General features: G+C 42.8%; 1 protein-coding gene across 12 annotated transcripts in view; it reads right to left on the bottom strand.

Annotated features, from left to right (window-relative positions):
• Positions 1-940: 940 nt before the first annotated feature.
• The window catches only part of TP53BP1 (tumor protein p53 binding protein 1), a 37,322-nt gene continuing 12,490 nt past the window's right edge, over positions 941-25,772 (bottom strand). For 10 of the 12 annotated variants that reach the window (XM_075506559.1, XM_075506563.1, XM_075506564.1 and 7 more), the window contains 17 exons: positions 24,405-25,659; positions 15,001-15,120; positions 14,132-14,368; positions 13,546-13,603; positions 12,238-12,330; positions 10,594-11,095; positions 9,438-9,590; positions 7,841-8,133; positions 7,330-7,506; positions 6,692-7,113; positions 6,369-6,560; positions 5,666-5,869; positions 4,868-5,080; positions 4,170-4,264; positions 2,905-3,104; positions 1,903-2,048; positions 941-1,275 (listed from right to left, as the gene is read on the bottom strand). In XM_075506559.1, coding sequence (XP_075362674.1) covers positions 1,088-1,275; positions 1,903-2,048; positions 2,905-3,104; positions 4,170-4,264; positions 4,868-5,080; positions 5,666-5,869; positions 6,369-6,560; positions 6,692-7,113; positions 7,330-7,506; positions 7,841-8,133; positions 9,438-9,590; positions 10,594-11,095; positions 12,238-12,330; positions 13,546-13,603; positions 14,132-14,368; positions 15,001-15,120; positions 24,405-25,659 — 4,548 coding nt within the window. In that variant the 3' untranslated portion in view covers positions 941-1,087. The other 2 variants (XM_075506569.1, XM_075506570.1) reach the window with 2 other exon arrangements.

The following is a 25,772-nucleotide window of genomic DNA, read 5'->3' as shown; positions in this document are numbered from 1 at the left end:
GACAGCAAGTATAAGGCCTGGCATCTTCAGTGCACTACAGCTGCTCGTGGTAGGACTGTGCCTGATGCAAAGTTTAAAATCCTGTGACCACGAAAAAAGTTGGAAAACTGGAGAAAGGGTGTTGAAGTTTGGATGTAGGATTTACAGACCAACACAGTCAGAAGGTGACTGAGCTAGGAAATGATAGGGGAAGAAACATGCATCAAGAAAAACTTACACTGTTGAAGCAGGGGACAAAAGACTGTACAAGGGTGGATGGAGGCCTGGGTGTAGCTCTAGCCTAGAGCAGTGCTAGAGTGAAGAGCTGTCAAACTCAGCTTTTGCCTTTATGCCAGTTGACTGCTAAGATAAAGTGCCTGGCTGTGAATGCAGCAGCTCAGAAGCAGATGATTTACCCCATTACCATTTAAACAGAGATACACAGCACCTTCATACTCTTTGCACCTCGGTCTCCCAGCAGTTTAGTTGTCCTAGGTCCCTTTGTCTCTATCTCTACTTAGGTAGTGCCAGTCTCCACTAAGGCAGGTTAATACCTATATAGTCACAACAGGAAAAAAAGAGAGGTAGCCAAAATAAAATGGCACTTTGTCCTAGAAATTCTTACCAGTCGCTTCAGCAACATCTTGATGAAATTCATGGAAAAAAAAAACCCAAGCTGGAGGAGTATACAACATGCTATTCTTCCAACAAACAGAAGTGCTGCTGCTGCCCTGAACTTGGTCATGGGGTACTCACTTCTGCAAATACAGGCTGCCAGTTGAGAACACCTTTCCCTTCCTTTATAACTGACTTTGTGTTGCAGTCAGCCTTTACTGAAAGTAGAATATTAGTGCTATTCAGCTCAGAGAAATGTAAGCATTTCTCTTCTCCCTGCCCTCCTTCTCGGGAGGCACAGCCCTGGAGTAAGTTTAGACAAATGAGGAGTCCCAGCAGCTACCACAAGAGATTGAACATTTATTTCATCATAAAAGTCCAGCAGATAAAACTATATACAGTAATCCATGCACACTGTCCAATTACACAAACATTTAAAACCTGATGAAAACACAGTCTGCACAACAGTGGGACAGCAGGGCAAAGTTTTAGTTTAGTGGGGGACGTAGTCATGTTTATATTTTGGATGCTTGTTGTAGCCTACTCTCTCCCCAGCAATAAGGCTCTGGATCACCCACTCTTGCGAGACAACAGGCAGTCGTAAAGCTTCTGCACACTTCAAGACACCAGCTGGGCAGGAAAAATCAGTCACCACCACGTCATAAACACCCAAAGCAATATCTGCACAGGAGGAAAGACAGGCATCTGTCAGGTGAAAAAAGGAAAAAGGATCTTCTCTGCAGAAGATCCGTGTGTTTCACCACTATGAATCTCTCTTCCATGTCCTCTCATTCCTAGCCAGTGAATTCTCTTTGTAGAAGTTAAGACATGCTTTACAGCAACACTGCACCTTGCAAGTAAAAGATTCCCTCTAGTCCAGATGGAAATTAACAGAAAACCAGTAGCCAACGTCACAGGCAGGACTAGATAACCATGAGTCCTAACCTCAGGCTGAGTACTAGGGCCTACATCCCATATGGAGAAGGAGACAGTTGAGTTCAGAAGGACAAGGAAGCACGATTTTAGTAGCCTACAGAAGGTCCAGGAGCAACTCTTGCCTATTTCTCCCTTTCAACATAGGCTGGAAGCTGACGGCTTGTGTCCTGAATCCCTCCTTCTCTGGAAGGTAGGTCTTCTGGATGTAATCTTTTAGATTACATTCAAGCAGAGAGCTAGTGTCTGCAGTTTGCCTTCCTTTATGCTTATAGACAACCTTGTAAGCCATCCTAAATGGTTTTAAACCATATTATAGACCACAGTGGCATGGGATTCCCAACTACTAGGCCTGAGAAACTGGCCCGTGAGTACCTTTGTTGTGAGCATTTGAGTAATGCTGTTTAACAGATGCTGCTCCCCCCGTCATGAGGATTTCAGACCACAGATCCAGGAAGTTCTGCTGCTGGTCTGACACCAGGAGAACCTTCAGGTTATGGAATGGGTTTTCTCGTGGGTGCCTGTAGAATAAAGAAGACGTGCAGACTGCTAAGAATATTCAGTAGTCTGAGCCTTTGAGGACTATTACCCTACTTCTTCTAGTCACCTGATTGGCTCCCATATTGGTTCTTTGAATATCTTGCATACAATGACCTGCTCTCTTACCACCCCTCCTGAAATACTTGGAACAATTATCCTCTGTTTATAGATAGTAAAACAGAGCTAGACAACATTGGTGGGGTGTGTGTGCAGCAGCCTAAATCCAGAGTTAGGCTAAGTTCCTCCTTAATCCTGAACCACGTTTTCTGTGCATATCCAAAAATGCCTCTGCTTTGAGAGGGCTGAGCAGGCAGGCATCAGTCTCCTGCCCAAAAGCCCACAGAGATTTACAAACTGCTTTTGCCCACCCGTCACCTTGCCTGAGGAGTCTGACCTGACAATTGTTCTCTCAGAACAGACCTACTGGATTAGACTCCATAGAAAATGCAGAAGCTGGCTTCAAAACATACCAAAGGAAAAGAAAATTGCAGTAGTATTGCTCTCCTTTATCCATTTCTGAGCAATTAGAGAAGTCAGCCAAGCGTGTGGGAAGCCTTGCCTGAATTCAGTCTTCCTCATGAGGAGACTGACATCTTTCTTACTTCCCAGGAGACTGTCTTTTTTGTGTATACGGCACCCAAATGTACCTTGGCATCAGAGGTCACTGTAAATCCAAGGAAAGAGATGGAAGTGCTGTTCCTATATGGAAAGGAAAGCATGGGGAGTAGTACTAGGGACACCTTCCGTACTTGTAGTATTCAAGAGCCTCCCAAGCATAACAATTCTCTGATTAAATCCTTGGTCTGTGGACTCAGATCACGGTTGTTTGGCACTTACCATTCTAGCAATTTTTGCTCCTGGAGGCTATAACCAGCTGGCAAAAGGTAATTCCGATAATTTTGAAGCTGGTTAGCATGACAGCTATCATGTACCCAGATATGAGACACACAAGGGATCCCTCTGGCAAGGCACAGCAAGTATTTCCGAGTTCGACAATGCTGGTCCGCAATTAAAAGACACTGGTATGCTGCATTACACTTCAGGGGAGACAAAAAGACATGTAAACAGGAGACGGTGCTTGCAAAAAACCCCAGAATTTATCCTGCTGCCTAACACTGTAAAGCAGAAAACAATTGAAACCCTGACTTTCACAGCCATATTATGTGAAAGGTGAATTAGATAAACAGATTCTGAAATCGGGAGTACCTATAATAATCACCTGTTCCAAGCTATGCAGTTCACAGGCAAAAAAATCTGCCTAGTAGTTTCTGTATCATAACTATCTCTTCCAGTTCAGACAAAGGAGAAGATTCATCTTTTAGTCTGAGACTTAGTAAGTCACTAGAGAAGACTCTGCATCCTCAGGTAAGATGCTCCAAGAACAATCTAACCTCTCTATTAAAAATCTAAATTTAAGTAAAAGTGACACTAAATGAAATTAGTTGTCCAAAGAGATCTGGTAAGTGAAGAGCGAAGAGCTCTATCTCTACGTGTTCTGAGGCACAGACCTGTGGTGAGACCACATCTGGAGTAGTGCATCCACTCCTAGGTTCCGCAGTACAGCAAAACCACAAGACATAGTGGAGCAGGCCCAGCCAAGGGCCACTAAGATATCTAGGCATTGGAGCATCTGACATACGAGAAGCTGAGAGAGCTGAGCTTAAGCTCAAGAAGGGAAGGCTTGGGTGGTCTGTTCAATGCATATTCATGACTGACAGGAGGGCGTACAAAAGATGGAGCCAGACTCTTCTTGGTGTTACCCACTAAAAGGACAAGAAGCAACAGGTACGAACAAATACAGGAAATTCCATTTAAGGTTTTCAGGGTGGGGGGGTCGGGGTCAGGGGGTGTTGTTTGGTTTTTGTTGTTGTTTTGTTTTGTTTTTAAATTGGGGGTGGTCAAACACGGGATCAAGTTGCCCAGAGAGGCTGTGGAGTTTCCATCCTTGAGGATACTCAAAACCCAAGTGGACAAGGACCTAAGCAATCTGCTCTATTTGATCCTGCTTTCAGCAGGGGGGTTGGACAAGACGAGCTATAGAAATTCCTTCCAATCTCAATTATCCTGTGACTATCATTCCAGATTAGTAAGCAAGCCCTTACCTGGGTTTCATTGAAGTCTTCCAGGATATAGCCAGCTCCTGCTCGCAGCTGCTGTGCTACATAATGTTTGTCGTATGGAGTCATCTCTAAAAATTCTACAGCAGAAACAGAAAGTTCAATTTTTGGCTATAATCTATCTGCTTACGTCCATACAATCCTCAGTCTAGAGAGTCCTCATCCATTCCAGTAAGGGACCCCAGCCTTTCTCCCAAGAATATCTAGACAAAACCCTTGGAAGAGTCAGAAAAAAAGAAAGAGGCAGCAGAAAGGGAAGCACAGCACTGGCCAAACTAGCCAAGTGAGCACCTTCTCACTTTTTTCATGCTGCGGTTCACTGCATGAAACATGACCCTAGCAAAGGCAAACTGGAGCAACCCATTCATGCTTTCAAGTCCTATGTTTCCCAGCACTATCCCTTATCTCTCAAAACCTTCCTTCTCATACTATACTATTCTGAGACTGCTGATCTCACTAATTTTCACACCTTTCTGAACGGCCCTCTGATCATCGAGGTTTGCCACATTTCAGGCTACAAATTCTATAAAACAAAGACTGAGTCTTGGGTCCTTTCTGCAAATGATTAAAGAGCAAAAGTGTAAAACAAGCACCCATACAAATGCCTGATCAGACAACATCCAGCGTTTTTCCTAAAGCCACAGCATTCCATTTGGAAATATAATGGGTAAGATTTGCCTCACCTTCTTCCTCCTCACTGCTCCCTGTGGGACCATCTGATGGCTTCTGGTGATTGACCAATTTGTCACTAGGTGTTGCCATGGTGAGGAGAAAGGCATAGCCCAAAAAGAGGGTCTTATTGTGGGGCAAGGGTCCATGATGGTCCTCCAGTACTGGGGGATCTACAGCATCTACACCTTCACAGGTGCTTACAAACTCTCCAGCTCTCACAGCCCCTGCAGAGAGACAGAAGCACCATGAGTCTCAAAAGCCAGGTTCAGCACAAAGACCCTGGGTAAGATTTGGAATATGTTCAACTTCAGTTATTTTACTGGAGGAGACAAGAGGGAGGCAGGATTGGGTTAGGATTCCACTAGGATAGGTAGGGATCTTCTACCCTTCTGGTTGCACAGAATCTTCAAATCAAAACCTGAGTGACTAATGGGACAACGTTCGCCAGTCTACCAACATCCTGAAACAACGCTTACTGCTGTGAAGGATCCCTTTAACAGCTAGGCATTTCAGGACTGACTAAACAGATAAGAAAAGAGATAAGAAAGGAGAGAGGCAAATCACAACAGTAAGGTCAGAACATTTCTAAAAGGCAGAACTGAAAAGATGGCAGGTGAGTACTCAGACTATGCTAAAAATATCTCTGGCTGCTGAATGCATCCAAGAAGAATCAGTCTCAAATTCTGCAGGGCAAACAAGCAACCTCATCTACTTTTTGCTTATGGGAAGTGGAACGATCAATTACAGAAATACCAGGCAGGAAAAAAATAGCTGAATGCAAGTTTAAGAACAGAAAATAAGGTTCTCACCAGGCTTTATCACTGCTGACTTGCGGCCACGTTTAGCTGGGGATCTCTCATCTTCAGAAGCAACAAGCTTCCTTTTCCCAGATAGTGTGCCTGGTGGGATGCGTGGACTCTCCTGCCCTTTACGAGTGGGAGTTGTGCTGCTGCTGGAAGTGCTGGGAGAACCAAGGTTACTACGTCGCTTCCGCTTCCCCTCCACAAGATTATCTGTGATACAGTATGCAGAGATTAGTCACTGGCTGTCACCTAACTCCACGAGCTTTCACCCTACCTGTATGTACAGAGGTGGCTAAACTCAATAGTACCTAGAAGGTACACGCTACCACCCTCTGACAGAGAAGAGCAAGAAAGAAAGATATCTCGCTTGTGTATCTTTCTCAAGCCCTGCACCCTGCCTGTCTCTCTTCCTCCCAGTACTGCTGAAGAGCTTGTATCACAGCAGCCATCCACCAGGTGTAAATGAGTACAGCAAGCATCACTGTCCTAGATGCAGGCCACTCTCCACAAACCAGTCAATACCACTAAGTCTCTGAGCAAGACACAAAACAAGAGAAGTATCTCCAAGATCCCATTATAAAGTATGAAAAGCATTGTTGAATACCCCGAAAGATTTAAACATGGGTAATTCAGATCAGGAACTAGAAGCATCTCAAAGGCACAAGACACAGAACAGCATAACCAGCAGCTCAACAGCACCTCCCCTTACCGAGACTGATGTCAGCTGCTTTGGTCAGGGGGGTGACAGGTTCATAAGGACCTAGCCCAAACTGCTCCCGGAGCTTATTTCCTTGTTCCAGAGACAGAATAACAGCCATTCGTTTGTACCACTTCCTCTGGCCTTCCTTTTCAATGCAATAGTACAGCTCTCCAGACTCCTTCCGGTGTCCCTTCACCACACCTGACAAGACAGCAAATAACACCTGTTAACCAACTATACCCAGGCTTCTCATCCTCCTGGACAAGCACCCATCTCCCATTGCATTCAGCAACTCAGAAAACCCAAGGGTGGAGCTCAAGCACTGCTCTTACCTGCACTAAAGTACTCATCCTCTGAGAGTGCAGTCACCTCAGTCTCCAGTGGGATAGGATCACAGAGTAAAATATCTTTTCCTAGAACATCACATTCATATCCATCGTCAAAGAGCAGCTTGTACTTTCCTGCCCCAACATCTTGGGTAATCATCCCGGAATAGAAGTACCCATTTGAAGACCACTTTGCTACAACCCTGAGGCCCACAAAGCTGCTCCCAGAGGATGAGTCTGCACAGTCCGAAGGACCAGTCACCACTTGTAATGGGATTTCTGGAGAGTCACTTCGACGTAAGGCACAGAAGCCAGAAGTGTCAGATTTCTCCCCTCCATCTGGCAAGCGAACTGAACGAGTAAATGATTTTTCCTCAGGTGACGCTGTAGTTGAGAGATCCTCCACACCTGGCAGTCCAGCTAAATCTCTGTAGAAAAGAGAAAAGCAGTCCCAGAAGGATCAGGAAAAACAGTTACTAAACAAAGAATACTTGGGCGAGATGCTTGCAGCTGCTACATGCTATCACCAAAAACTAGCTCCTGAAACATTCAGCACTCCTTTTTCTCTGTCACATTAAGACAGCAGCTCCCCATTCTCTTCCTTAGCAATAAATTAAAGTTACACTCTCCTTTTTCCAGGGTACCTTGTTCCTGTTGTTCGAGACGGTGGGCGGCCTCTTCTTCCTCGCCCACGAGGTGTCACAGGTGCTCTGCCACCCTGACGAGTGCCAGGCATAGAGTCCTCCTCTTCCTCGCAAGGCAGTGCTCCTGTCTGGCTAACTCTGAGTGGAGATGCTGGCTGACCAGCTCCTTTCCTAGGGCTAGAGAATTTATGAGTTAACTGTTCTGAAAAGAGAAGCCAGCTCATTAGGATCCCCCCCATTTTCTCTGTGATCTCGCAACTGGTCCAGAAGTTTGCCTCATTGCTGCTAAACTGGCAAGAGCTTAGGCAAAGCAATGCCTTACAAGAAAACAAAATACTCCTTTAGGAAGAACGGATGTGAAAGCAAAGACTATCTCCTTGCTTCTGTTCATCAGCCAGATCCTTCCCAGAAAATTCTTGGTTTAGGTTCTACCCTGCTTCACACTCCACCCAAGCCAGCTGTTCAATTCTGCAAAATATCTGTTCTTCCTTTCCCAAAGCTCTGCACGTACCTTAATTTTCCTAAGACGCCTCTGCTAGTGGGTAAAGCAAACTCTCCAGTTTCTGTCCCACACACTTTCCCTTTGACAGCTCCAGCTCCTCGCCCTGAGCTGCTGCTGCTGCTGTGTGTGGCAGAGTGACCACTGCTTGCTCCACTGGATGTACGGTGGAGGCTTGAGGCCTTAGATGAGAAGGAGCTGACATCACCAAGGTCTCCTGAGGTCAGTGATGAGCCCACTGCAGTTCTAGAGGAGGATGTGTCAGTCTCACACTCCTGGCACTCCACTACAGGTTCCTCAGTTTCCTTGGGGGGGGGGGGGGGGGGGGGGCGGAGAGGGAGAGGTTCGTCAAAGGTGACACACTTGCTAGATGGAAGCTCTACAATCGCCAGGCACAAGCACAGACAAGTTGAGATCACATTCATGAAACTCAAGACAGCCATGCAGATATGAGTCTGGACTGGTCCATGGTAGACAGCGTGTCTCACTAGAGGCCTGTGCTCTATATAAAGAAGTCACATTAAGAAACCAGTCAACAGGACAGAGCTTGGCTGGTATCAAATTAATTTGGCTTTGAATAATTCCCACCCTTCGAGAGTGTGAGAGTGCAACAAATACATCAGACACTAGCAGCCTTTGGTTACCAATAATCCAAGATCAGTTTCAGACAGCTGGTCATTTGGAGCCACTGAAGTTTTATGGATATAAAAATATGTATCTACAAAATAGTGGTGTCAAATATTGGTAGATAATTGGAAATGGTTATACGATTGTGATTACACAGCCTATGTAAGCACATTTCAGGAAACTTAATTCTCTATTGTAATGTTACAATAAGCAATTTCACGTGTAGTATCAGGTGTGAAAGTATAAGCTTTGCACTGAACTAATTTATCCTTTTGTGTCATTACTCATTGTAACAACACAGCACAAGACTCATGTTATTTACCTTTATAGCAGAATAGCAGTAACATTTTATTGCTAGCAGGCTGATATGATTACTGTGCACATCAAATCAGCATTTGTCAGCTGTCTTTTGAGATTCCCTAAAGATTTTCTGATTAATGAATGGACATACACCAACACAAGTGGACTAACAATAGGCTCGTTTATTTTTTGTTTTTTTAGTTGCTTTTTGTAGACCTCTTATAGAATCTGGTCCGCAGGACTCCAAAGAGTGTGGTTAAAAATGACACTGAGCTGCAAAACAGGCTAAACTTACATAGTTCAATTTTACAGGCAGAAGTGATTTTTGCTTACTAATAGAATTTCTGCCCATTCTGAAATCTCTCTATTCTGACAAAACCCCAAGAATTTTAAAACAGTTGGACGCACAAAGTAAAGTCTTTTGTTCAGTTCTTTGGGAAGAAAAAAAAAAGTCAGGGTGTCTTCAGAATACACTAACGGGCATGAAATACACCAGCAACAAATACACAGCTTTCACCACGCACTAAATGGCCTACATGTTTGCTCATGAAAAGTCTGTCATCACAGCATGAGGACTTGTTCACTCAACTCGTTTTCTGCAGCCACAACACATTCTCATTTTAATTAATTTTATTTTTCAGCCAATATATCATTACATTTAGCCCTGAAAACAAGAACTTACCTCAACTACCTTTCGTTCCACCTCTGCACCATTTACGTAGTAAACATCTGTTATAACACGTGTTACAACAGTGCGCACTTCTCGAATAGTTCGCATGTGGCGATGCTGAACTCGGCCTTTGGGTGGGTGAAGAAGGTTAAACTCCTCCTCTCCCTGTAATAAACAGGGCAAAGTAAAACCAAAGTAGACCACAATGAAAAGCAAATAATTTCTGGGTAGAGCTATCTCTGCAGTACAGTTCCTTCATACCATGTTTGAGTACTGGGGTAGGGGACCTTTCAGCGTCTTGTTACAAATTAGATGCAACAACACAAGAGACCCTGAACAAGGGAGAACTGAACACATTTTGCTGACTCGCTGACGGGTAGAGGAAGGGAAGTCATCGCAGTCCAAGGAGGAAACGGCAAACTTGCTTAGCACGCTTTCTGATACTCTTTCATTCAGTGACCTCTCAGACATATCACATCAATGTTGCACTGCATATTTATGACCCTGTTCATCTCCTATTTCCCAGAGGATGCACTATTCTTAACTCAAGTTCAGAAAAAAATCATTTTTCTAGTCTTTGTGTTTGTGGACACAAACACAAATATACAAGCTGTAACTGCAAAGCAGTGGCTTTTCTTGAGTCTGCGATACTTTCTGAAATACTAATTCAAAGTTATTAATCTTGTTAGAATGTTTCTCTGGAGGAGCTCTCCCCTGGTGTGTTTATCCATTGACATTGGATGGAGTGGCAGAACAAGCTGTCTGAAGTTGGCTGGTGCAAACCAGAAGGCATCAAACCCTTCATTCAAAATTTCATGCCACTCCCACCTCCATCCAACAAAAAGGGAAACTTTTTTACAGTGTTAACTACATCTGGACACACACACACAAAAACCCAAACCAAAAACCAACCACCCAACCAAAACTTGTCATATTTTTCCAGAACTTAAATATGGAGACATTTACTTCCCAAACTTATGCTGCTCACTGAGTATTGCTACCTTAGCAGTTGTGTGCAGCTGATACAGGAAAGCTTGCAACATTAATATTTTAAAGTGGTCTTGTGGCTTTTTTCGACAGACAACCTACTGTTAGTGAATTTACTGGCTGACGAGATACTTTAGTGTTCTAAAGCAGTAAAATTAAACACAGGCAGCCTTCATCCCACCTGACTGTGCAGAGAGTCTGTGTCCTCTCCAGAGGCGTTCACAAGCTTTTCCCCACTCTCCTCAGTTTGGACGTTCGCATCTTGTCGCCCAGGTCTTTGCCCAGACATACTGGTTCCCACTTCCACCTGCCTACAGATTTCTTCTGACGTTTGTGTTGCTGTTGTAACAGTTGTCGGGGTAAAGAGACAGTCTGCTGTAGTTTGAATCCCTTTATTCTTGGTGTTTGCCCACCTCTCTTGGCTTTCATCAATTTTAACAACCTTACTTGGTTTCTTCTGCATTCTTCTCCCTTCTTCTGTCTGAGCACTTACAATACCAGTCTCCACAGACTCCCCATCCTCTGCACCAGAAGGCTGTCGATGGCAGTCCTGCTGCATCCTCTGAGGGATTAGGACCTGTCCACCACTGTCATCTGCCTCGTGTTGCTGGTACTGCCAACCACTGGGATTTTTATGTAATTCAGCATCTTCTTGTGTGCCAGGAAAGCTGAACAGATTCCCCCTGCAAACCAGTTATATGCAGATCAAAATTATTGATTAAAAAAGCAAGACAACCAATATGCTGCCACTCAAGTGAAAGCACTATTAAAAAAACCCCTGGCAGTCATTCAATTGATTCTTAAGATTGCATAGAACTCAGCGAGTCTCAAATTATAAAATAACCTTTCAACATCTCAAGTGATTCACATGGTAGCAAAAAGAATGGCTGACACCTGTAGAGAACTAGGTGCTTTTCCAAACACTAATAAAGCAATCTATACTCCACACATCAGGCACCAACTATGCAACATGCTTTTGGTAGTCATGCCCTCTTGAAGTTGCTACAGGCTGCTTCAGCACTTCATTGGCTTGAAACTGGTAATCACACCTAGCGAGAAGAGGCAGGACCATAAACACAAATACCGCCTAATGTTTTCATTAGAATTTGTCTGCCCTGTCAAAAGTGTTATCAGGTACTCTATGGGACTGTATACTGAGCCTTACTAGAAGGATACTTTTGGCTTTCCTCGTGTACTTGAGGACTTTGAGCAGTGACTGTCTTCCATTCTGTCTGTACATTGCCCAGCACTGGAACTCCCTATTCATTACAGTCTTCAGTATTACTGTTCAATGCTCTTGAAATGCAGGTTACTCTTTCTCCGTAGAGCAAGACCTCACTGCCCCATCAAAAAATAGAATCAAAAACACTGAAGAAGCAGATTTCTACACTTGGTCCTCCAGCCAGCACCCTTATCACCATAAGACATGCAACAGTACAGTCTTTCTCAAAGCAACCAGAGACAGCAAAAATTTATGGACTTGGGAGACAGCAGCAGAAAATAACAAACACAAAAGCTCAGAAGATCTTGGAACGGGAGAAAGAAAAGGTATTTAAACAGCTCTAAGTACGATCTCAGTTCTCTCAAGCCCCAGATTTAACCAAAGCATATTAGCCAGCTGGAATCGCATTGCTGCTCAGTCAAAAAGGTAAGTCTGATTACCATGTGAGATACAAAGATACAGTACTTATTATACTTACCCCATTGTCCCCAACCTTCTAAGTCACCCAAAGACAATGACTTAGTGCAATTTCTTTGATGTAGAAAATGCACATGTGCATATAAATCCAACCAGGACTGGCAGGCAAAGACTGTGAGGAGTTACCTAAACGGAGAAGTGGAAAGACCATGACCTCTGGCCTCATCCTCTCGACGAACTTCACAGACACGACTAAACACAGATGATGCTTTCTGGGAGCTAGCAGTGCAGATTTAAAACAAACAAACAAACAAACAAAAAAGCATCAGGGAGTGAGAAAATCTCTTATACAGCAAAACAAGAGTTCTCTAGCCCTTTGGGAAAGCAACAACTGGTATTGAGCTTGTTGACCTACACAGCCACAGAATGAGATGGTTGCTCTTCACAGGTCAAGAAACAAGCTGCAATTGCATAAGCATTTCTGTCATTTCTGCAGACACCCTAACAGCCAAGAGCAATGTAACAATTCCAGAAAACGTAGTCTGGAAAACTGCAGCGCCATCAGGAGTTTCACCATCTACTACCTCTGGTACCCACCAGGGGACTCAGACCAGTTATGGCTTACTTCTCAGGACTTTCATGACACCGCAAAAATATTGGGAATGACAGTCATAAAGCAGACCCCGAGAGATCGAGTTCGACCTATACCTACAAAGGCAACCCATCCTCAACCAGTGAGGAATGACTACCACTCATCCTCAGCACTGAGGCACGATTACCATCCAGCATGCAATCCCGTGACAAGAGATACTGAGTTTATTTCAAAGTTTTCTCACTGCTTCAAACCGTTATACTTCACTCATATGACTACAGGTCACTATCTTCTGACTCAGATTCTTATTAGTACTTACAAACCATACTCCCCAAAAGCTACAATCAAGCAATGCTAGGCATTAAGCGTAAGGTAAGATAGATACATACAAATAAAAAGACTAAGGGAGTAACTTATGTTTTGGTCAACATGTTAAACTGATTTCAGTATATCAGTGACCTGGTTATGTTTCTGTCAGCTTCATATCAAAAAGAGAATTCTGTTTCAGAAATCCTCAGAGATTCTTTGTAGAAAATTGCACAATAAGGAAAGAAAGCAGAAAACCATGTATTTGAAATTCAAGAGGTGGATAGGGCAGACTTGCATTCTGGACTGCACAAGACATTAATTTCTGCTTTGACTACAATCAGAAGGAGGCAAAATGCTGACATTAGTAGGAAGCAGCACAAAGCCTGTAGTAAAAGAGCAGGTGGGGCACCCACCTTGCCTATGCACTTAAAACCTGCTGTGAGAGCTAAAGAGTTAATGTCGTGGCTACTGCTAAAAGCATTCCCTGCTTCTGCATCTCATTTTCATTTTTTTTTCCCTGCTGCTGGTAATGAACAGAAAAAGGATCTACCCAGACCTTCGTATTAACTCTGTGCAGCATCAAGCCCAGTTACCTGGCAGCAGCTCCGGCAGCAGCAGAGGATCCATCCTTCCTGTCACTGGCTGTAGGTTCTGAAACGAGAAGGAAGGATGATTTCGGTGTCACCTGAACAGACCCTCTTGCCCCTTCCCAGCCCCCCACACTCAGTGAAGAGAGAGGCTGAGTAATGCTGGACAAAGGGTGCCCAGGCCTCCCTGCCCAACTTCGCACCACAGACCTGAGTTTCTACAAGTTTTAGACTATTAGACTGAATGTCATTATTCTGATTAAAACAGCATCAAACTTTTTCGTCCAGATTATGCTTTTAAAATCTTTTCCCTCCCACTATAATCAAACTCCAGTTCCTGTCCTGTGACGTTGCCACTATACATCACAACTTTTAGTCTGCTGGAAGTACCTTTCCTCACAACAGAGGCCTCTCCTCTCACTCCATTCTTGCTTAGAGCATTGCAGAAACAGAGAAACAAATTTAAGTGACACTACCCAAAAAGAAAAATGAGAAAAAGTACAGAGACTGTCTCAGGGAATGCCACAAAGAGATTTTGAGTCAGGGCTGAGATCTAGTAGGACCTGTATGTTTCGAGGTTTCATCCTCTTACTTTCCAAGCTGAATGGCAGGGACTCCTCACTCCCATCATTCACAGGGGTAACAAGGTTCATTCGCAGAGAGAGTTTTGCGTCGGCCTCAGGAACCACACAAGAATCTCCTTTCTCGCATACTTCTGACACATCTGCTGATACCATTGCACTTTCCACGGTGACATTGTTGGTCCCCATTGTGCCCTCTGCTGTAACATCACTAGTTGCTATAGTGCTGTCTGGGCAACTATCATCCACTGAAAATAGGAAAACAAAAAAAAAGTAAAACAAAAAGTAGCTACTGTCATTCACACCGCTGGGGTTCAGGTCCTGGTTCTGTTTTGAAGATGCTTCACTGCACGCATTATCAGCAATACTGCAGTAGTGGAAATTCCTATCTAGAGTTCTGAAGCGTGAAAGTTCTGCAGCACAGGTATCAACCTTAGCTTGCGACAGAATACTTTACTGTTACCCAAGCAGAAATACACACTTCCTTTCATCCAGCAAATGCAGGGTGTTGTTTTGTGAACCTAGTAGAGAAAGTCCTGCTAAAAGATGATGAATACTGGAAGCAATCTTCTTTTAGTCTAAGCTCTTTCACTACTCAGAGGGGTCTTTTGCATTCTTTAATAGAGTTGTGTGCGGGAACACGATGAGCGCAAGGAAGACGTGTTCCACACCACCCCACGTTCAGCGAGCAAACACCTTCACTAGAGACTGAGGAGAGAACATAACAAGGAAAGCATGGAGAAGGGATGAGCCCTCTCCATAGAACAGCAATGTTTTTTGCCAAGGTAGGTTTGAGTTATCCCATCAGATCCTGCACCAAGAACCAAAAGCTTCCCAACAGGCTTTCACTGCAGAACAGAGCCATTCGGGTCAAACTCACCAATCGGTGTGCTGTGTCTTCTGGGTCCCATTTTAAGCTGGCCAATAAGAGGCGGCGTTATGCTGGTCAAGGGCTGAATGACGTCGCCCTCCTTCGGCAAAGTAAAATGAAACGGGGTTCCTAAAAGACAGAGTGCGCCAGGATTAGTAATTTTAGGGGACTACTTTGGTCCCAATACCAAAAGCACAGTTTCACTGTGCTGTGGAAATGGGGAAAAGCAGAACCCTGGTGCTGTCCTGTACAAAATCCCTCTGAACAGTTACTGAACCACAGAATCGTATAGGTTGGAAAAGACCTTTAAGATCATCAAATCCAACTGTTAACCTAACACTGCCAAATCCACCACTACACCATGTCCCCAAGTACCTCATCCAAATGTCTTCTAAATACCTCCAAGGATGGTGACTCCACCACGTCCCTGGGCAGCCTGTGCCAGTGCTTGATAACCCTTTCAGTGAAGAAATTTTTCCTAATATCCAGTCTAAATCTCCCCTGGTGCAACTTGAGGCCATTTCCTCTCGTCCCATCACTTGTTACCTGGGAGAAGAGACCGACCCCACCTCTCTACACCCTCCTTTCAGGTCGTTGTAGAGAGCGACAAGGTCTCCCCTGAGCCTCCTTTTCTCCAGGCTGAACAACCCCAGTTCCTCAGCCGCTCCCCATCAGCCTTGTGCTCCAGACCCTTCCCCAGCTCCGTTGCCCTTCTCTGGACACGCTCCAGCCCCTCAATGTCTCTCTTGTCGTGGGGGGCCCAACACTGAACACAGCATTCGAGGTGCGGCCTCAGCAGTGCCCAGTACAGGGGCACAATCACTGCCCTAGTCCTGCTGGCCACACTGTTTCTGATACAAGCCAGGATGCCATTGGCTTTCTTGGCCACCTGGGCATACTGCTGGCCCATATTCAGCCGGCTGTCAACCAACACCCCCAGGTCCTTTTCTGCCAGGCAGCTTTCCAGCCACTCTTCCCCAGGCCTGCAGCGTTGCATGGGGTTGCTGTGGCCCAAGTGCAGGACCCAGCACTTGGCCTTGTTGAACCTCATACAATTGGCCCCGGCCCATCAATCCAGCCTGTCCAGGTCCCTCTGCAGAGCCTTCCTACCCTCCAGCAGATCAACACTCCCGCACAACTTGGTGTCATCTGCAAACTGACTGAGGGTGCACTCGATCCCTTCATCTAGATCATTGATAAAGATATTAAACAGAACTGGCCCCATCACAGAGCCCTGGGGAACACCGCTTGTGACCGGCCACCAACTGGAGTAAACTCCATTCACCACCACTCTTTGGGCCCGGCCATCAGCCAGTTCTTTACCCAGCGAAGAGGACACCCATCCAAGCCATGAGCAGCCAGTTTCTCCAGGAGAATGCTGTGGGAAACGGTCTCAAAGGCTTTACTGAAGTCTAGGTAGACAACATCCACAGCCTTTCCCTCATCCACTAGGCAGGTCACCTTGTCATAGAAGGAGATCAGGTTGGTCAAGCAGGACCTGCCCTTCCTAAACCCATGCTGGCTGGGCTTGATCACTTGGTGAAGGACAAGTGATCAAGTAATTACTGGTTCCAGGACAGCTGCTCTAACTGATCTTCCTCACATTTCGTGTGGAAAAATCTCTCTCAGTGAAAATCTGGGCTGTGGTCAACTTGATGCAGCTGTCCCCACGTGCTAGATAAAAGTCAGACGAAATAACCTGATGTGAATAGGACTTTTACAGAATGCAGCTTTGCTTCAGAAATGCTCAGGATTTTCCACAGAAAAGGGAGATGAGCCCAGAAACAGAAATGAAGGTTAGGATAGAAGTGAACTGGCAGAGCTATGTGTTGCCTGAATTAATAACCTGAAACTTACACAGAATGATGCTTTATCATCAAACAGCCTTGGATAAAAGGTCAGCAGATACACTTCAGATAGCCACCTATGAGCCCGAACAATTAGTAGCAGTCAATTAAGGGTTAGATGATGACAGCAGAAACTTGCCTGGAAAGTAAGCTTTAAGAGAAATAACAGATACTGCAGTTTCATAACCAGCTGCAGGCTGCCACCAGAAGGGCTGGCCCCATCCTCCTGTCCTCTCCAATACTTCTGCCCCTTCTTGTGCAGTCTCCGGCATAAAGGGTCTACAGGGTCTATTGGCTGAGGTAGCCTATCTCATCAGGAAACCACGCCTCGGTGGATTTACTGTGTGCGGATCTTGCAGGATTTAACAGATAAAATACGTTAAAAACCTAATAAAATGCTCCCTCCCTTTGCCTCACCCCATGCCATTTATTTGCAAACCTACAACATCATATATCAGTAATTTGCAGGCTGCATTCTTTCCAAATTGCATAGAAGTATTTAACAAAACTAACAGAACAACCCTTTCCTCCCCACACTGAGGTCAAAATAGGTTTTCGTCAACTTTGCCACTATCCTTCCTTTTCCCTTTTTCCTAAAACTGTATTTGTTCTTTGGATTTCATTCAAGATATTACTTGAATAATGCAAGTCACAATTTACATAACTCCTGAATTTTAAGAAGCATGTATTAAAAAAAAAAAAAAGAATAAACCAAAACTAAACAGTATTGGAAAATTGTTAGTTAAGGTCATGAGAACACAAATTCAAGTTACTTAAATTCAAGAGCTAGCACTAGATATTCAGATACAACTTCTAGTTATAGCCAGATGCAGTGCATCATTCTTCAGTTACACAAGACTCGCATACAATTTACACAACTACCTTGTGGCAAAAATGAAGCCATAAATACATGATAAAGACATAATCCCCTCAGAAAAAACCCTGACTACTGAAAAGCTATCTATTGTCTATTTGAAAACTTTGAAAACCATCACCTGCCCTGGTGTCACAAGTTTTAAAGATAAGGTTCAGCAAGTGCAACATCCCTGAGATCAACCTAAGGACGTCAGCGTATTTTTGCAGTGGGTAGGTTATTTCATAGTGCAATGGTACTCACAGTTCGTGGGTACACCACCATACCTACCAAAAGGCCAACTACCATTCCTCACAAACAGCTTATGAATGCCTGTCATATCATGACCTATAGCAGATCTCCATTTAAAAAGTGTTTTATTTAAAAACTGAAGTCTTTAGAAACTCCACTGAGTTTTGATCGATTTAGCTACCACAATCCCTTCTAGCCTACAAATCCACATTTGGCAGGCTAATAACAAGTGATCAAAAGAATTTATGAAATGATCAGCCTGCTTTTTAATAAGAGAGAATCTAGTCACTAAACTAACAGATACCATTAGAGAAACAAACAAGCTTTCACACTCACAAGACGTGGAAAAAAAAAGTGTATGCCTGAAAGCTTAATTGCTTTCACAACTGCATCAACTGGTGTAACAATGAAAAAGGTTAATTCTCCCTACAAACTTTTCTTACGTCCTTAAGACCATCACCCTATAACATTTCCTTTTATCTTTCAGCATCAAGACTGGGTCTTTCTTTGGCCCACTTTGTCTCTCTCAAGTTTGCTAATGCTAAGGTATAAAAAATTTCATTTGTTTGGGTAACACTTTCACAGGGAGAGTTGGCTGTTTCTAGCACAGCGCAGATGGCAACTACCAGCACACCACAAACCTGCACCCTTGTAATGGAAGGAGACAAAGGCATCTCCCAGCTCTGCGTCAAACTAAGTGAAGCAGAGCTACCATCCTCTTCTCTTCTAGATGAAAAGGTAAGTCCCACCGCCTTTTCTGCATACTGCGGTGCTTCTTGCACACGACTACGCCACAGATGGCCAGCCTGCAGCCCTCAAGCAGTTCAAGCACAGCTCCCTCTGCTCTAGTTCTTCTCTCCTACCCATCACCTCTATGAGGGATGTGGCACATCTACTGTGGCTCCCAGCCACATGAAGATCTACAGAGAAGGCTAATAGTAGTGGCTGGCCACTGTTTTCTGTGCATACAGAAAGGAGGGAAAAAAAACAAAAACCACCACCCAAAGAACCCCATGCCTTCTGTTTAAGAACTTTTGCTTTCTCTTTCAAAAAGCCCTTTCTTAGCTCTGTTCTTAACTCACTAGCACAACTATTTAATAGACAGGACAAAAGCTTGATTACATACATTTTTCTCCATTGGTAATTCATATCTAGCTGTGACATATCAAAAGGGCCCCATTAAAAAATAAGAAACAACTTTGCTTCCAGAAGTCTGCCAGATTAAGAATCATCACTCTAGCCAGGCCTGAGGCAATGTTAAAAAGATTTAAAGGGCTGGACAACACAACTCTTCATTATTTTAATAAAAATATTAACTTTTTGTTTAACCTGGAATGCTTAAACTTTATCATAACTATGTTAACTGCACTGCTTATCTGTTTCTTCTTTATTTTATATTACCAGTAAAAAGATAACTTTCCGAATAAGGTTTTGTATGTACAAAATTGTACAATCTACAAAAAAGATTTCATGGACAACCACAACTTCTATAAACTCCATAGAGTCCTAGAAACAGACTTCAATGAGTAAATTTCTTTTCCGTATCCCTATATTTTATCATATTCTAGTCTTTGAGCATTTTTTAGTAGAGTAACTAAACAGTTAATATCTTATTCAAGGCAACTTCAAAAACAAAAAGACACCTCCCAAACCTCACCATCCAGTTTCTACTCCTGCTTCTTGGACTCTTCTCCAAGATCCTTCTAGTCCTCACCCAAAGTTTCTGCTTACTGATGTATGCTACATAATCTGTGGATAAGGGATTAGACTCCTGTTGGAAATAACTACTGTGAGAACAAAGCTGCTTTAAGAGAAGAGGGATGCTCTAAAGTTCTTCACGCCTTAAGGACTGAGTGATGGTAAGAGAACAGATACCACTTGACATACTTTTCCACCATGCTTCATGAGTCTGAAGACAGCAGGCAGAACATCTCAAAAGCCTGAACTCTCTAACACCGATCAGCCCTTTAGTGTAATATAAACGCACAAAAAACAACCAACAGCATTAATTTCCGAGTTCATTTGCTCCAAACAGTGGCTTATTGTTCTCTTTCAAAAGTAAATCCAGCCAAGTGTGATGTGTTTAAGTTGCATTTAGATTTAGATAAAAAACAACATTTCAAGTACAATATAACAAGGGAAATGTTACCTTAAGTTAAATGCAACTTTATTCACGCTCTCCTAAAAAGGAAGTTTGGGATTGTGAACTCTGTGAAAGGCCATACTGAAGTGGAACGTAACATTCAACCTTGTTATGTAACTACAGCTACTCATCTTTATTTTATCATCATTTCAGCAGTCTACTGCCAAACATATTATTTTATGTAATAAAACCGATACTGTTCTTAAGTTCCAAGACCAGTATTGTTCTCTTGACTATGCGAAATTGTCTTAAGAAACATGCAGTCACAGCATACCAAATACCCTGGACTTGTTTAGAGAAAAGTTAATTTGAGATCATAAAATGCAAAAGGATCAGAACACCTTTGAACTTCCTGACCAGTATTTTGATCAGATCCCCTCAAAGCATTATTTTCTATGTAACAAAGCTTTTTTTCTTCTTTCAGTTAAAGGAAATTAAGAATACTGTACCTAAAACTTCATCATTCAACTTCATGTTAAATAACATTTGAGCTCCTGCAACCTTTGCACTTCCCTAATAGACTTAATAGAAGGGAAATGGATTTTCTGATACTAAGATCAAGTTCCTTCATTCTTCCCATGTGCAGGTTTCTACATAAAATTTAAGTTCTCAGATTTTAAAGTTTTCAGAATTAGGGAGCATCAAATGAAACTAACACCTGGTGAAATAGAGTTGGTTTTTTACCCAGTATGTAATTTAAGCTGTCAGACTTCCTACAGCAGGAAGCTTTGAAGCCTGGAAGTTTAGAGATGTTAAAAAAAAACACACACAGGAATTCCATGGTGGGGGAGAAAAACACACCTATCCCAGATATCAAAAACCAAAGACATCACTTCGGACTCAGCATGTTCCTAAACCATACTTTTCTTGATGATGAAAGAGAGACTTCTTCAGAAGTATCTCCCCACTGCATTTTTGCCCTTATATTCATCCATATGCATCTGCTATTCAATATTGGGGTAACTTGTATACCAAGCTAGACTGATGCAGTATAACTGTTCTTCTGACTGCTGCAGTATCTCAATTCACAGATACCATGATTTTCAGTCTTTAGTTCAGAGTTATCACCAAGGCATGACGACCTATTGCAAGCCACTGAACAGGAAAGACTTAAAAACCCCACCCCAACAACAACAAAAAAAACCCCATTAAATGGCAACAGAATAATCTAACACTAACAAAGAAGCTGGTCTTCTTGGTCCACAGAGTATCTCAAACCCTGGTGATTTAGATTTTGATTCAGACTGCTACTGAGGAAATTCTTCCCCCAAGCAGAGGAGACAGCTCTTCCCCAGACCAGATAGTAACAGGGGAGTCTTCACAGAAGAAACCCCATATGCCTAAGAGAGGCAGTCCCCAAGACAGAAGTAAGCAAGAGCTCCAGATACTTAACTAGTAATTTTAATTATTTCCTCAGTGTGCAGTCTCCAAAATCTGTCAACGAAGCTTTTTTTTTTCACCTAATTTGAAAAATTACAGCATGATTCAATTGTACCACTTATAAACAATATTCAAAGCTTTCCCTAAATATCATTAGAGAGCCAGCCTACAAACTTTGGATAAGATGTTGCTAAGACACATCTAAATACCACAAATCAAGAACTTAAATCTGAGATCAATGACACTACTGTCTTGACTGACAAAACAACCCACTGAATTGCCTCCAGCATGTTACTTGCCTAGCACCGGTTCCCTAAGCCAACAAAGACTCTACTGTCACAGAATGCACTAAATAAAAAAAATTATTGCATTTCTGGCCAACTGCATTTCATGCTCAACAACGAAGCAGTTTCCTATAACATTCTGAAAGAAAGTGATGGTCACTAGTTATGAGGTGTTAAAGAATGCAAAACCAAAAAAGCTTCCAGACATCTGACTGGTCCTACCGCATTCAGAAGAATGGGTGCAAAAGTTACATCAATTACATTGCTATGGTAGCTGGTATATTAAGCAGTGCTCAACAATACATATGACTACGTTATTGGGAGAGCGGAGTTTTTAAATCTAAACAAAGATATCAGAACCCCTAAAGCACTGAATTTTTACATGACTAAACATACACTTAGCTCAAAATAAAGTAACCGCTGCAGTTGTTCTCAGATGTCAGTGATGGTAAAAAGCTGTGGCCACAAGGATCCATACTCCTTGAAAAGAATTTGAGCTTTATTTTGTTTTAAAATAGGTCAACAGATACTTATAGCAAAGTCTAGCCTGAAAACTGCTATTATCTTTTGCTGGAAGTCTCTCCAAAACTGATGACCTGCATAAGCATTCAAATATCTTTTCCACACCTCGCTGTAATCTAACCTCTACAGGTATCAATATTTACCTGTCATTCTTACCTTACAGCGTAAGATACTACTTTCATCCTATTTTTTAGTCTCTCGAATTTCTTCTCACCAGCCAGTTCCACACTATTAAATGGTTATCTTTCTCAAACTTGTCAGCAAATTTGGTATTAAAAACACACATAAGTATTACTTATCAATCCCTTTTCATCCAAGTCTCCATCTAGCACTTCAAAGTCATCTCACCTACTTCTGTTCAGACATAAAGAAGAAAGCTCTTCATCTTGCATCTTTTTGAAATCTGCCATTTTGACCTTTCCAAACAGGATCACATGTTCCAGAAGTCAGCACCGTTCAAGGTCACAAGAACTGAAGAAAAGGGGAGGGAACCATATAAGAACAAGCTCAAAAGGCTTTCAGGAAGAAACAGCCAAAGCTGCCATAAACGGCAGTAAGGATCAGTTTGTAACTGGAAAAATTAAACAAGTAGTTCAGAAAACAGTAACAAAAAATATTGGACTTGTGAGACTGACGAGAGAGGTTTTGAAGAAGTTTTGAAGAAATGTACAGTTCTCAAAAAAAACCCCAAACATAAATTGGCAGAGAAAATAAGGAGAGATGTCCCTCACTGACAAAGAATAGAAAATTATTCAGGCCGGTTATCAACTGAGTTCGTAAAGGGAAAAAGAAGGCTGAGTGTTAGGAAAGGTTTTTTACGCAGTGTATCTTACACTAATTTTTCAAAGGGAAAAGCTAGAAAACATTATCACTTGAACAAAGCTCTGCAGAACAGACTATAGGCCTATATAACAATACCATGACCTTTGAGTGGTAAGAGAAATTCGATCTAGCCCACAGCTTTATAGGTTCCACAAATAAAAATCACAGACTGGTCAATCTGAATCTATCAGATGATTCACAAACATCTTCCCTGCTAGACATCTCATTTAATTCTAATAGCACTGCACAATTCTATTGATCTTCCATTGTACTCTAACTGAAGAACTTGGATAATTCAAAGAGCATAAACTACCTAGCAAATCAGTGAAAAGAGTTAAATAAACCTCTACTAACACACTGATCTGCTCAGGAGATGTAAAGACAACCATCACTTATTGACAACTAATCTTTTCAGAGCCTCAACTTTCATGATCACCATCTTCAGGAGACTGAAGTCACCTACTGTCATCCTAAGAGGGGGAAAACTGTCTCTCACTCTCTGATCCTGCAGTTTAACGAAAGATTATTTTTATCTCAAAAATGCGTACAATTCAAGATAAAGCTCTAGTAAGACCTTGTTTTCTATCACTTTCTCATTTGAGGAGTACAGAACTCTATGTTTTAAAATGAAGCCAACTAAGAGGCAAAAGCTGCACAAAACTCAGGTATAGCACCCCACATTTCTTGTATGACTACACAACAGTATGTTAAAGGGATTTCAATGCATCATGACAATGCCTGCCAAGCCACAGCTTACACGCGAGTGAAAAGCCATTCTACATTAAAATAATCTCAAGATAAATTTGTTGTATTAGTTTCTAGCTCAAAGCTGCTCTATACAACTCCACAAAGAAAATTCTCCTCTGAGAATGAAAACAAAACAAAACAAAAAAAAAAAAGTAAGGAGACCTACAAGAAGGAAAGTACAGACTACCACACACCCTCTTCCTTTCAAGGACATTACTGGTGTTGCTTCAGGGGTGGGGTGGAGAAGTTACAAAAGTCCCTGACCATTGCCAAAGTCATAACATTCTGAGTTTTCAAAGTTGCTCTGTGTTTCTGCCATAAAACAGCGAGACTGTTAGGAACAAGAATTACTTTATCATTCTTGCCTGCAGTAGTGTGACAAAGGGGAAAAAAGTAAAGGCATGTTAACATGTGTAACAGTAACATGTAGCGCTGCTCTTATGAGAGACTGTTCAACACACATCCAAGATCAGTGCTCCCTGAAAACACTGAGGATTGTACACAGCTGTCCTTGGCATTATTCAAAATATACACCTGTGAACTACTAACCTAAATTCACTTACCACTGGAAGGACTGGGGGATTTAGCAGTTGCCTTCTCCTGTGGCTCTATCTGCTCTTCTTGTTCCAGATTCCTCGTCATAACAGTATCCTCCGTATTCTTTGGCACCCAATTCTCCTGCTGAGTGACCAGCACGTCAACCCCTCTCTCTTGAAGTGGTGGCTGATTCCCTATTATCATTATCTGTCCTAATTCTGAACAACCCGGGTGTTTTTTGGCACACAACGCCACTTCCGATGGAACGTCACTCTTTGACTTAGGAAACAAATTGTTGTGCTGTTCCAGTAACTCCCCCGCAGAAGGCTTAGATAAAACTTTATTGAGCTTTGGCATGTTTTCCGAAGCAGCCTTAAAGGACAGTTTATCCATGCTCTTCGCCTCTCCAGTGCCAGACGTACAACCTTTTGAAGTTTCTTTTCCCCGGCTTTCTGGTCCAATCTCTTCTAATTCTTCAGCCTGATCAGACAAATTTTTGCTATTTTTACAAGAACCATCAGCAAATTCCACTTCCATATCTTCATGACACTGTACTTCCCTTTCAAGAATAAACCTCTGAGAAAGTGTTACATTAACAAGGGACCCATCTTCATTTATTTGCTTCTCTTTTACTTGCAGTTTTTCTTCTTGTTCTTCACATTGGGTCTCAGGAACTGCCTCAGGTTCAGCAGTCTCTTCCAGTGGATAATCCTCAGACTGTGCTTCTCTACCCCGAGTGTACGATGAAATCTCAGGCAGCCCAGACTGATCTGCAGCAGCCTGACTTCCAGAAATACACTCGATCTCCCGATGAGCTGTAGGGACTAATGACCTGTCTCCTGCTACATCTGCACTAACTAACTGCATTACAGACTCTCCTGCAGTCTGTAAATCCTCCTTTTTTGCTTTTTCACAGTTTTCAGAGAGGGCTTGATCACCTGCATCCAGCCTCAGTTTTATGTTGTCATTCTCCACAGAACAGAGTCTCAAGTCTGAGGCCTTGTGTTCAGAAATCATCTCTACCTGTGTGGTTTCGCTATCTTGGCCTGTGTTCAGAGAGCCTGAACTGACCTCTGTATTGGTGGGCTGGCTACGTTCACTCGCAGACAGCATCAGCTCGCAGGACTCGGAAGGCTGTGACACAGAGTCACCCGTAGACATCTTTGACAAAGCATCTGTGGGTCCAGAGAGATCTCCTGGTAAGCACAAATGGGTTAAAGCAGCAGCTTTTTCTTCTCCTTCATGCTTCTTCTCTGGGCTCTGAGTTGGAACAAAGATATCCTAAAATGAAAAAAGTGGGACATGGAGCATCAGGGCAGCCCGAGTAGGACTGTTTATTTGTTATTCCTAGAACATTACACTGGATTATGCAGCAGAGCAAGCTCAGCACAAAA

Source organism: Mycteria americana, chromosome 6, assembly GCF_035582795.1.
Source record: "Mycteria americana isolate JAX WOST 10 ecotype Jacksonville Zoo and Gardens chromosome 6, USCA_MyAme_1.0, whole genome shotgun sequence".
Classification (NCBI taxonomy): Eukaryota; Metazoa; Chordata; class Aves; order Ciconiiformes; family Ciconiidae; genus Mycteria; species Mycteria americana.
The sequence above is the reverse complement of the archived record's forward strand: the minus strand, read 5'-3'. Positions and strand labels throughout refer to the sequence as shown.